The sequence below is a fragment of the Canis lupus genome, chromosome 37 (genome assembly GCF_011100685.1).
Source record: "Canis lupus familiaris isolate Mischka breed German Shepherd chromosome 37, alternate assembly UU_Cfam_GSD_1.0, whole genome shotgun sequence".
NCBI classification, from domain to species: Eukaryota; Metazoa; Chordata; class Mammalia; order Carnivora; family Canidae; genus Canis; species Canis lupus.
The window spans coordinates 20,371,413-20,384,846 of NC_049258.1; the positions used below are offsets into that span (position 1 = coordinate 20,371,413).

A 13,434-nucleotide genomic window follows, 5' to 3' on the forward strand; every position below is an offset into this window, starting at 1 on the left:
AGTTGTGTTGGCCAAAGTCTTTTAAGGTTTTATACCCACTAAACTTGAAGCAATATGCAGTGGGCCCAGGGCATGAATGTAATATGGACTCTATTCCCTTCCCTCTTCGTTACATTCTCCTACTTCCTCATCAATGGATTTCATGAAGTGCTCCCAACGGAGACAGCTAACAGACCCCTCTCCATCAGTGGAGGTAAAATGACAAGTGATTCCTGCCTGTTCAGTTATAGGTTTACCTAAGGTCCAGTACCCTTACGGTACTTCCTTTATACCTTTGGTTCTTCCTGAAGCACTCAAAAATCTTGCTTCTTTGCATATGTTTCAATCAGTCAGGTGATCAGGTTCTTACAGCTCTTCTAAGGGTTAGAACAAATAACGGCGATAAGGGCAGTGTCTGCTTTTACTGTTTTGAGGGACTTCTGTGCCTGAAAAAATTTCAAGTTAGCAGCAGTTGGTCTGATCTATGACTTTCTAGGAATATAGAGCAGCAGCAGTAGGGGCAAGAAAACATTAACCTTTCTTTTTCTCACATGAGTATGCTTTTATTTTCCAGGATCTGCCCCTACTCTACTTTTGCCCACTTTTCTATGGGGTTATGGATACTTCATCATCTTTGTCAATTTCTCCCATCTACCTATTAGGTTAGTTTTGGGAAGCAACTCCCTCAAGTATTGTGCCAAATGGAAGAAAAGCAGCAAAATTCAATTTCACCAGTTATTATCCTCATTGGTACCTTTAGTGAGAAGTTAAAATCATAATGGAAACCTTTAGTTGGGTTATTAAAACATGAGGTGTTGCTGGAAGTTTAATGGGTGCATCTTAGAGCCCCTAAGAGCAAGATGTAGAATTGCCAAAATGCTCAACAAACTTCCTTTACCAGGTGGCTCACACCCTAAAGAGCCCTTTGTCTTGAGCATATTGATCAAATCTTAAAATCATATCATCATATCAAGATTTCAAATATTTATCATTTCTCTGATCCTACTAGAACAGAAAAATCAAAAACATATTGCATCTTTGTAAAAAGTCTTTTCATTTTGCACTTGTCAACATTATAAATAGATGAATTTGATACATATTTGTCGATCTTCAAGGTATTTATAAATGTAATACTAGGAAGTATTTGTTAAGCTCATTTTTTTTTTTTTTTTGGCCTTGCTACTTTTTTTTGCCTTTTCCCCTATAAGTTAGGTATTTTGAATTAAAAGGTACACTCAAGGAAGAAAAATTTCATTTGATAGTACTTTTAAAATGTGATAAGTATCCATGAAAATCTACAAACACATATTGATGAAGAAAATTTAATAACTATCTGAGATGTGATGGTGGGCTTGAACTGGCATGGGGATGAGGAAATAGCTAAAGGTAAATGAGTTTGCAGTCATATGTGCCCTTTTACATTTCTGGTTATGAAGACATTGGTAACAGAACAAACTTATGGGAAAGCATAAGTTGCATTTGTTAAAATGTAGGCAATTCATGATTCATATAGTGATAATGTAACATAAAGCAGAACAGACATCTCCTTTTTGCCAAGGTGATTGAGCAATGTCTAGGATTTAACCCTTATTTGATCCTGGTTGGACTCCTAAGAAATGGTGGTTTCCAATACGGTTATTGAACCATTTGTTGAACTGCTTGCATAATTTACTGTGTGCTTTGGAGCAACAACTTTCTGCCCGTAGGTGTCTTCTATAAATAGAGGATAGGCTCCGACATACATACCTCTGAGATTTAAGGGTGAAATAAGACCTATATGAAAACTGTCTGAAGAGTAAAGAGATACCATCCCTAACAACTTGGAATACTTTGTCCTCTGCCCTGGGGTAGGGGGCCTACATGGTAAAGATGGAGATTCCTGATCTCAAATGTATCCCCATCTCTCTCTGGGTCAGGCAGTGTGACATGTGTACACAACGGCAATAACTTAAGCCTGATGTTATTCAATAATTTAATCTTCATATTTGGAAGATGTGTTTGGGTACAGAATTTTCACCAGAAAGTTTTTATAGCAAACTTTTTATGTCAGAAGTTTATTTTATTGGTAAAATATTAAATAATATACAGAATTAAAAACTGCACTTACACTTCTGAGAAGAAATAAATCTTGGACAAATTATATGCTTGTTCCTGAGATTCCCTAAATTTATTCCAGTAGCTGTGCACTCAGACAGTACAAACCTTTATAATATAATCCTTTTCACAAAGTATTACAAAGTTTCTGCAGCTTCTTTAGTTGTACACACATACAGACACACACTCACACATGCATATACAACACTCATACACGTATACACAGTAGCCACATACATGCGCAGAACATGTATGTGTGTGCATTAAAAACAAAGAAAATACAAGTCCCACGTTTTAGTCTGCAGTGATAAAACTGTTTAGCAGAGGTCTCCAAATTGGTAATATAGCAGAGTGACTTGTCACACAGCTGCAAAGACTGTTTCAGTATTTCCATAGTAAACCTCATTTTCTGAGGTATTGTATTTGAGCCTTAAAAAAACATTACACTGAGCAAACCTGACATACAAGTTCTGGAATTTTAATTTTACATAGATATATATATTTCTTTTTAAAACAATTTTTATTTTCCCAAATTATTAGTTTGAAAAAAAATGAGGTTTACTGGTTTGACCTATCTTATTTTTCTTTTGCTTCTAAAACTCAAAATATCCTAGAAACTGTCAAGCAATTAGTTTTTAAAGTAGTCTAATTACCTTTGGTATTGTTAAAGAAAAAAATCTAAAATGGCCAAGACACATACTATACAAATGCAGTAACTGCCTTTAAAAGAAATGCCAAAGAAATGTTATCTTTTAACAAAACATGTATTTACATTACAGCAGTTTTACTACAGGGACACAGGTATAAAAAAAGAAAACCAGCATTCTACATATAAATATGTATGATACGAAAAATACTTCTTACTTAAATTTGTATGAAAACAGTGCTCCAAATATTTCTTAAAAATTGTCTTCAGTAGGTGATAGGTGTTTAAAATTGAGCTAAGTGCTTTGCTTTGCTTTTTTTTTTTTTTTTTTAAGTTCATTTCCAAAAGAACGAAAATGAAATAAAAAAATATTAGGTTCTTAATTTAAAACATTGGACAAGGGTAAGAAGAAAATTCAGTCTAAGAATTGCAACTTTTTTCAACTTTAGGACACATTTCTCAGACAAAAGATTACCATTTTCAATTAAAATTTAGCCCAAATAAAGAATACCCTAAGATTAGACTAGTGGTTTCGACGTTTTCTAATCTTTTGATTATGGAGTGCCTTTTTCCTTTGCTTGTTGTGTCCTTTAACTAACATGCCATGATTTTCAAGGGTTTCTTTTTGACATTAAAGAATACGTCAGTTAAAAAAAAAAAATAACCATAGTTTTTAAGACTTCAAGGAAAGTATTGCACTTGTACAGAAAGAAAAGAAAAATATCCTTTAAATAGCAGAAGGAATCATTCTGGGATTGCAAATAACACATGGTCTAAAAGGTCCAACTATTAAGAGCAGATATGAAGCCTGGAGAACCCCCTCCAAACCTGGAATATTATTATAGTAATGTTAAAGCATGTTCTCCCAACTGGGAGACAGTTAAGACTTTTTGCTTTAGATTTTTAACATCTTCCTATATTTTTGCAAAAAATTGTTTAATCTCTCATACATTTTAGGAGGAAAACCAAATCAGAACACAAAACTCAACAAAAAAAGGCAAACATACCATATTACGATGACATAATCTCTGAAGTCCTATTTTAGGTACCCAATATTTGAAAGTAGCACAAGGGTTATATACTTTACTATTTTTAATCCAACTACTTCTCTTTTTTAATATAAAACTACACTTGAGTATAAAAATATGTCAGCAAATTATACAGCTAACAAAAATCACACAAAAAAATGTTAAGACTGAAGAGACTGATGAGTTGGAAGTTAAGAGCCGACCTAATCTTCAAACTAGTGGGGGGAAGAGAGGCAGAGATGTCCAGAGGCAGTGCTGGAAGGGACATTGACAGGGAGCAAAGGAGGTTAGGAGGAGGAGACAAAATTTAAGAGCTAATAAAGAACTTCGTTACACAGAAGGGGAAGTGATTTGTGTTCAAAATCTGAGAGTGCTTGACAGTCAAAATGTTTTATCACAGTTTCAGAAATTGAACTACTTAAAAAACACACACACAAATTAATAAAACAACAAAAAACAAAACCCAGAGTCCTTCCCTTGTTACAGTGTATTCATTTTCTAAAAATCCATTTCCAGTAAATTAAATAGAATCCTGATAAGTGCATAGTAGGGGATTCAGTGACCTCCACCCGTTTGAGAAGCTTTTCTTACTGTGTGTCACTTGAGGTAATTTGAAGGGCCCAATTAACTGCAAACTGGCTTATCTGTACTTTTCTGAAGTTATATGTTGTATTTTATGTGGCTTAGCAGAGGGCCTCTAAATTTTATATTTTATTCACAATAAAAAGGACATCTTAGAAAACTAGTCATTCACGTACCACTCTCTGTATGGGGGTAAGGGTTAATTCACAACAAATTTATACAGAAAATATACAAATGCAGTGTTATGGGAGGAAAAACCCCATAAACAGAATTAGGAACTTATTTCTAACTGTGCATGTGAAAAATATCCACAAACTTACAGTACAGCAAGAGAAAACTAAAAAGCTAGAAATATAATGTTACATAAAAACCTTATGGAAATCCCAAAATTTTAGGTTTCTGCAATAAATGTAAAAATATTCAAGGTGTCATTATTTGGCCTAGCAACACACTATGATAAAAAGAAACACTAGCATATCACAGCTTCTTGGTCATATGACATTTGCTTTGTATAACAAGCAGCTCATTTTTTTTTTTTTTTAAAAGCTGTCATATCCTAACACATCCATTGCAAGTAATACACAATCATGGTAGGAAACCATTTGAGATTATGCTTTGGAGAATAGCAATGTGGTATGACTGTTCAGTTTTGTTTTGTTCAAGGAGAATTAATTACCTGCTTCTTTACATTATTCCATAAAACATTAACAGATTAGGAGACAGGTTCTCAGACTAGTACAACACTAGTCTGTAAATGGAATTCCAAAACAATACTGTATTTTACTGACCAAAAATTCCACTAATAAAGCCTTGTGTGATACTAGAACTTATTCTTCCTTTAAAACAAAACAAAAACACATACCATAATGCAATTCACAGATGAAATTTCCCTCTATGCCATATTTTACTTATGTGATCTTGTAATGATATTCAGAAATACTATCAAACTAATGAGATTAAAATCTTGTCTCAAAGTTTCCTTTACTTTGAACAGATGAGCTGAAATCCTCTGTACTGGAAATTCCTCTGACAGTTTTGCCCTAAGAACACGAAGATGTATTATATAGTACTCAAATTTAAGTGGTTTTTAAAAATACATAATAAAAGTGTTTGTAGAGCTACAACAGCTAACCAACACTCTCTCAATGCATTTTAAAAAGGCACCAATATAAAGAAATCTTACAAGTATTTAATACATTAAATTCAGGATCTTAAGATACCAGTTACTGTATATTTTAATTATTTTGCAGAAACTGGAGGTTTAAAAACATTTCTAAGATAACTCTCATATATACAAACTTCAAATTTACCTCTATTCTTTTTTCTTTTGCATGTGGGGAATTTTTTTTTTTTTTTTTTTTTTGGGTAATCGTATACAGATAGTACTTAACTAAATAATATATAAAATATAACTAAAGATGATATGTAACATATCCCTTTTGGTAAAATGAGTATTTCAAAGTAAAAAAAAAAATTGTAACCAGTACCTTTTTACTGTAAGTTCTGTCTTAAAACTAGGGACATGCAGTTTTTTGTTTGATATTTGCAACCTTTTCTGTTCTTTTTCTACTTTATGGAATCATTTTGGAGACAGGATGAAATAACATTTTGAGAGTAAGTAAAACATAATTTTCATCTAAATGCCTTCACTAATGTATGTTTTGTCAAACCTTTATAACATATATAAAGACTTCATAGTTTTGTGAGGTGTAGAACTGAGACAAAGTAACTATAAAAATAACATCAAGCTCACTAAAATATTCTGGTCTTTGTCCATTTGCCAACAAGTAAAAGTTAATCATTTTTCTTTTCTGTATCTTCCTATTCAAAAGTTATTTGTGTTTCTTTCACTTTGGAAGTTATACAGAATCAGCTTGAAAACCTTTTTGTTTGTTTTGATTTCTTCTGAAAGTAGATGGTAAAGACCCAAGGTTTAAGTTTAATAGTTGAACTAAGTTCTAAAGACACGCCAATAACTTCTTTAATATTTCTTAATACAATCTGGTAAATGTCCTAAATTGCTCGGGTATTAACTATAATTTTAACCCTTTATGTGCTCTTGCAACACATGAGGTCACTCTAATTGCTTCTTTTCATGACTTTTCCTTAGAAGAGTGTGTACGTGTATACAAACATACACACACTGTTGCACACATAGAGTTGCTTGTATGTATGCAGAAAAGGCATTCCCTACTCCGTAGCCGAATCTAAATCCTGGTCTCTCATTCTCCAATTTTGTCCCTCCAGAAAATTCTCAACGGAATGTTTTAACGACTTGAAATCTCTTCCAATCTGCTTAATGGTTATTTTCACTGTTCTAAAAAGCCAGATTAGAATGGCTTTTTAAAAGTGATTGACCACTATTAGAGAGAGGCAGCACACATCTCCAACAGGAGCTGTAGATCATTTTCTCGGCAAAATTAGGGCAAAGCAATGTGATGAATTTCTGAATTTTTGCCAGACTAGAAAAGAGAGGCTAACCCATTTTCATGCCCCCTCAAGTACTCTGTAATGTGAAATCTCACCTAAATAAACCGGGCATATAACTGTTATGTAAAACTTGATTTATTTGGTGTCTGACTCTCATATTTATTTTTAGGCCCTAACAACTTGCCTATTTCCTTTCTTGAAGAAGGAGGCATGCAAATATAGCCATTCAGAATTTCCCAGAAAGCACTGTGCCCACAAGAATTCATTCTAACCTGCACATTTGAATTGACCTCGTCCTCATTTGTCTCTGCCACACCCTGAGCCATCGTTACCTCTTTCTGTTCCTTATATCATGAAGCTAAGAAAGTACAAGCATACACTTGTAGCAAATACACTCTCACAAATATTAAGTCCCTTCAATACAATAAATTTCCAAAGAGATGAAATGAAAAGAGGAGGGTATATTAGTACTGTCTTCATGGGGGTACTACACAACTCTTTAGGTCCACCTAAAATTCAGCTTCATCCCAGGACAGTTGGGTACATGATTGTTCATACACTGGAAAAAACAAACAGTGAACAGGAAGAAAATTCATCGGTGATGCCAGCAGAAATCCACACACAGCCAAAGTTATGAACACATTATCTGCCATCCAAATGTTTCCTTAAATTGCAGTAAAACACAAAATCAGTAACCTTAAATTATTTACCTTCCTCCAAAAAAGGAAAAAAATATATAAAATTCCAATTTTCTTCTTGAGTGGTTAGGGTAGGGGCAGTTAAGGGAGTCTCAAAACATGCTTTAGATAAATTGTATGTTCACGATGTACCAAAGCATGCGGGGGGGCGGGGGGGGGGGGGAAACCAGTTGACATTCTATTTAAAATATTTCATGTTTCTGTTTTGGTGCATTCTCTTAGATTTAAAGGAACAGTTTGGACATTTCTCCAAAAATAATTACAAGAGGGGCCAGTAAAGGACAGTTGAGTTATAATCATTGTTGCCTCGCTCTAGCTGTGTTAGTGCTTGGAAGTTGCTTAAATCAGCAGATGATAAATGAGAAAATAAGTGAAGGGCAGTATTGGGGCCATGTTTACTTCTCTGTCCATAGGTCTCTCATCTTGCTAGTTCTCACATCATCTGTATTAAGAAACATAGTTGTACCATCCTATTGAATGATTCTTTTTTAGAGCAGTTATCAGTTACTGCTTAACAGAATCAGTAATCATAAATGGCTACCAGATAATCCAGGCATGGACAGGCCTGTCCTCCCTCAACACAAGCTGCAAGTTCTGCACCCAAGTATATCTCCCCAAAATGACAGATCTCATTTGGTTCCTTCCCTCTAATGCTGCTGGACTGCAGAGAAAAAACAGCACCCTTATAAATGAAATAAAAAATTTGCACATGAAAAATGGTGACATATGTACAGATAAAGAAGAGAAAGTTTTTACTAAGGGATTGAGATTCATTTCTGACAGGGATTTATAAATAGTTGAATGTTTTCAAGATAGAGAAAAATGTGCAGGACATGGTGACTTTCACTTGGAGGTTAGGTTACTAGACTCCAAGAAGGGTAAAAATAAGCTTTGTTTTTTGTTTATCTGTAGTCTAATGTACAGGTTACAAAGAAGTTCCCCTTTCCTTGCACCAAAAGTGGTAATATTATTATTATTGAAGAAATACTAGAATAAATAGCCCTAATTCCACAACTTATGGGGTTCAAGTTACCCATTCAAGTTGAATTAGTAATTGCTCCAAGATTTGGAAAGCAAAAACCTCAAACAAGATTTTTATGATCTTCCACTTAAATAGTAAAAGATGATGGACTATGGATAGAACACTGGGTGGTCACAGCTTGAAAAAAAAAACAGTGAAAAGAGACATACCAGAAAAGAGATTTCTGAGTGGGTCCCTCCCCCCCCCACTGTTAGCCTAATTATATTTTTCTGCTGACTGGTTAACACTGATTAAATGCTGATAAAGTGACAATCGTAAGCATACTTTTAGAAACAAATACGCAAACTATGCTGCCATCACATTACAATTTTAAAAGAAAACTTCCCAAACAAATTTATGAAAAGTAGAGGTCCTTTCTGGAAACTACTGACTGCCTCTTAGCCACTCTTAGACCATATGTTATTCTTAAGACTAGATAAAAATACTATTCATTAAAGGTGTTAAAAGTAAGGCTGCCAGGGTGTCTATAAAATGCCAGTCATCAAAACTATGGAAAACAGTGCTTAAGTTTAGAAAAATAAGATCATAGGACCTCAGATGTATTGTAGGTGTCCTTAACTACCTGTAGTTTAAAAGTTTTGCTATATGGTACAGTGTACAGCATACCGTATTATAAATTCCACTGGGGAAGTAAACATAGAACCCATAACAACTCATCCAAGGAGTTATCACTGAAAGTAACAATGTTTGTGTTCCATGATCTCTAGAGGGGAAAAAAAAAACAAAAAACAAAACAGTTTACATTTTGAAACAAATTCTTCCTTGAAGGGTAAAATTACTTATGCCACTTTAAACTGTGAAAGTTCTACCCAGAATACTCTAAACTTTCCTGCCTTCAACCATAATCCTGAACATCAGTGGCAAATTAGAATCTCTCAGGTGAATCAAGTGATTTTTTTTTTTTTCCAAAGCATGATATACCTTGTATTTATGCATGGCAGAAATGGAACTGCTCTTAAATTCCCACAAAATAAACAAGCCAAGTTTATCAAGAAACAATATCTCCTGTCCCTTCGCTCTTCTGTTTTTTTCCTTATTGTAATTAGGCAGAGCAAATGACACTGCGTCCACAAAATAAGAATTAATGACAGTAATAATATTAAACAAACAAAAAAAAGGTATGTCAACATCTGAGGGAAGGTGGGATTTGTAAGTGCAGTATTTCTTCATGTGCAGTTTGTTACTTCATAGGGGTCCCCTTTGGAATGAAAAGGCCTAGTGGAATGTGTGCTCCCCTCGAACAATGTGTGATGAAAACTCGTAACGGTCCTGGCTTCTGTAGCCACAGATGTTGCATTCCAGTGGGTCCCGGTAGCCATGGCAACCCATGTGAATGGTGTACATGACATGGTCTAGGAAAAGGACTCGGCAGTGCTCACACTTGAAGGCCCTAATCTGTTCTCCTTCTCCATTGAAGACCTTGTAGATGTCTTTCAGAGAGCCCTTAGGAGCCTTGGTGGTATCCAAAGCCTTGACATCCTCCTTCATGTAAGCTGGGCTTTGTTTCCTCTTGGGATTTAAGGCAGGGTTTCCTTGGTAGGACTGGTGGTCATCATGGCTGCTTTCTGAGTCAGTAGAATCCAGGCAGCTATTGCTGGGAGAGGCCTCTCTTTCCTGGGGCCGACTCTTTGGTCTGATGAGAGAGAGAGGACCATCCATGTTGTTTTCATGACTATCGGAGGTTTCCCTGCTAATGGGTCTTTCTATCCTATTTGGATGATAGACCTGAGAATAAGCTGAGCTTATAACTGGGGCCACCTCAGCGATTGTGCTTGGCGGGTGCTGCATCAGTGGGTGAAGGGCCTCAGCTCCAAGGTAGGTGATTGCATTGTTGATGGCTTGGTCCATCATATGAGACTGCATTAGCTCAGCCTCCTTCTCATATGTTAAGTTCATATCAAAGTGAATGTCTGGGTAGCTGAATCGCATGAGCTTTTCCCCTGAAAGGGGGAGGGTGAGAAAAGTAAAAAACAAACAAAATACAACAAAATTAGTGATTGGATTAAAATATAAATGTACAAAGTTAATCGTCTCCATTTTCTATAATATGATAATCTTATTCTTTAGATCAAGCATTTGGGCTCTTTAATTCTGCTGAGACTCACAAATACTCTCAACCTGCAAAGAGGATTAGTAATAAGAATTTCACAAGCCATTTGCACTTGTTTTAATGCCATCATGAAAATGCATCTAGCCTGAAAGGTATGATTGAGTGTGTTATCTTACTTTCATTCTCAATTAAAATTTCCACTTGTCTGGAGCTTAGCGACTATAGGCGAAAGAAGAAATACCAGGTGAAAATAAGTCAGAGACTATGCCTATTTTGCTATTTTAGACATCAGTGACCAAGCTATAGAGATCACAAAAGCAAGAGTGATCTGATTATAACATCTGTCACCTTGGTGTTATATAGGGTTAATCTGGATGATTTAAAGGCTATATTAGAAAAAAATATATATAGAGCTGGTATATGTCACCGTGGAGAATTCAAAAACATCACCATTAAAATACTGTTAAAAGATGTATTGTTTTGGGGCAGCTGGGTGGCTCAGTCAGTTAAGCATCTGACTCTTGATTTTGGCTCAGCTCATGATCTCAGGGTAGTGAGACTGAGCCCCGGGCTGGGCTCTATGCTGGGTGTGGAGCCTGCCTGAGATTCTCTCTCCGCCCCGCCCTCTTGTCTCCCCTGCCTCCACCACCCACTCGCATGCTCTCTCTCTTCCCCTTTCCCCACCAAAAAAGTTGTATAGTTTGATAAATGGAATGAAATTTAGGACTGTTTAAATATAGGAGTTATTACCAAAGGTAGTTTATTTATAAACTTAGAATATACTGTTTTGTTGTTTTGCTTCTTGAAATGGAGAATTAATCATTTTTACCTCAGCCCTGCCTTATTCAGTCATATGGGTAGTGGTGCTGGTATGTACACCCATTGTTAATTTCCTATATTTTTTCTTGATTGAAGAATTTTTGTGGTTTTCCCTTTAATATTTACTTCAACAAATTTATATTTTACTCTAAGATAGTATTTAACCATGAAAAAATTCTGTGCATAAAACTGGAGAAGTAACTTTAATTTTTCTCTTTTAAATATTGCCAGCTTTAGACAGCATATTTTATCTTTTTAAAATTCTGCCACTAAAACAATGACGTATCCTACTAATTGCCTGGTTAGTTTGAGAGGTAAATCTCACAGATAAAAACTTCTTAAAATATATGTGAACTTCCTATAAATGTTTAGTATGTTATAGATGGATGCCTAATTTGTAATGTTGATTAAAAAATGCTGATCCACAGAACTGCATTCTGGAAAAGCACTTTCAAGTAGCTAGTATTATTTCAGGTTTGAAGAGAGGTCCCCAAAGTGAATCAGGGTAATGATCAGAGTAATGAAAATGTAAGAAGAAAAAAAAGATGAGACCTTACCGCATGGCATCCAATTTAAGATATTACAATGTTAAGAGTTTAAAAGTTGAGCTAGACAAACCTAATCTATATTCTCAAAGAGCTGACACTTTAGCAGGAGTTGTAGCGATTTAGGGATCATTATTACTACAGTGTTATATATGCTATGAGGTCAAATAAAAGGAATACATAATTAGGGGAGTAAAAGACGACTTCTTGAAGAAAGTGGCATCTGAGATAAAAACGTGATGACAAATATTAGCCAAGTAAAGGAATGCAGAGGTGGAGCAGCTGGTAGGAAGGCTTAGAGGCAAGAGGGCATGACTTGTTCAAGGGATTACTTACATTTCAGTATATAGCTGAGAGTGGAAATAGATGAGAAAGATGGAGAAGATAATAACAGGGCTCAGTCAACAGCTAAGGAATTTGAATTTTATCCTGAGGGCAATAAGGATTAAAAGGGTTAAACAGGGAAGTGACTTAACTAGATCTTTATTTATCAAGACGGTGTAGGAAGTTATTGATATAAATATCATGGTGGTCTGAATTAGTATAGTGGCAGCAGAAATGGAGAAAATTGGCTGGAATGGAGAGAAATTTAGAAAATATAGTTTGTAGAGTTTGGTGATTATCTAGACCTAGATAAAAAGAAGAAAGATGTGAGAAAAAGAAAGAAGTTAAATATGGAACTCAGGTTTCTGGCCTGGGAAACTTAGTGGATGGCAATGATAAAAGATGATGAGTTCAGGCTGGGAAAGACGGAATAATAGTCATGGTCCAGGAACTACCAAAATACAGTCTCAAATTTCGGAGAGACTTGGGCTTGAGATATAGGTATGTAAGTCACAGTTGATAGAAAGTAACTTTTAAAGCCACGAGAATTGAAGATCTGACCCAAGCATAGGTACAGTGTGAAGAAGAGGAGTAAAAAATAGAAACTGAAAGAACACCAGGATTTTTATGCCTGCCCAGAGACCAAGGCAAGTTGGATTCCTGCATGGGGCCCCATGTTTACAGTCTTTTGTTCCTCATGGAATGAGGACTGTGTCTAGCCAAGGGAGTGTGCCCGTCTGGAGATTACTCCCTAGACCATACCCTGGATACCCAGAACCCCCGAATTCCTTGCCGAATGGCACAATTGGTGCTCTCGGTACGTACACAGCCCTGAGGAGTGACCAACACACTACTCTCTATGTGCTCTGTGGGGTACAATGTGAAAAGATCTTGGTGTGCAGGCTGAGTGTCTACAGTTGTGTGCATGAGGCCCCTTTTGGTGCTAGACAGAACCAGAAGTGGATCTAAGAGAGAGGCTGGGCTGCAGGTCAGGTGGTAGTTCTACTCATGCTGTCAAGGTCTGGTGATTCTGTAATTGAACTCAATTTTCTAAGTTAGATAGAACACCATAGTTTTTCAGCTTGATTTAAAATAAATATTTAGGCACAGGAATGGAGGACTCATTAGCACTTTTGCTCCATTTGCATAACTGTTAACTATTAAGTCTTCAGACTTAGAAGACTTATAAGGGGCAGA

General features: G+C 35.7%; 1 protein-coding gene and 1 long non-coding RNA gene across 20 annotated transcripts in view; one reads left to right on the plus strand and one right to left on the minus strand.

Annotated features, from left to right (window-relative positions):
- Positions 1 to 2,003: 2,003 nt before the first annotated feature.
- Positions 2,004 to 13,434, minus strand: part of IKZF2 (IKAROS family zinc finger 2) — a 154,738-nt gene continuing 143,307 nt past the window's right edge. For all 18 annotated transcript variants that reach the window (XM_038585662.1, XM_038585661.1, XM_038585666.1 and 15 more), the window contains one exon: positions 2,004 to 10,439. In XM_038585662.1, the coding sequence (XP_038441590.1) occupies positions 9,715 to 10,439 (725 nt within the window). In that variant the 3' untranslated portion in view covers positions 2,004 to 9,714. The remainder of the gene's footprint in view (positions 10,440 to 13,434) is intronic.
- Positions 9,814 to 13,434, plus strand: part of LOC111094317 — an 80,837-nt gene continuing 77,216 nt past the window's right edge. For both annotated transcript variants that reach the window (XR_005385359.1, XR_005385358.1), the window contains exons 1-2: positions 9,814 to 9,987; positions 10,567 to 10,701. This is a non-coding gene — a long non-coding RNA (uncharacterized LOC111094317). The remainder of the gene's footprint in view (positions 9,988 to 10,566; positions 10,702 to 13,434) is intronic.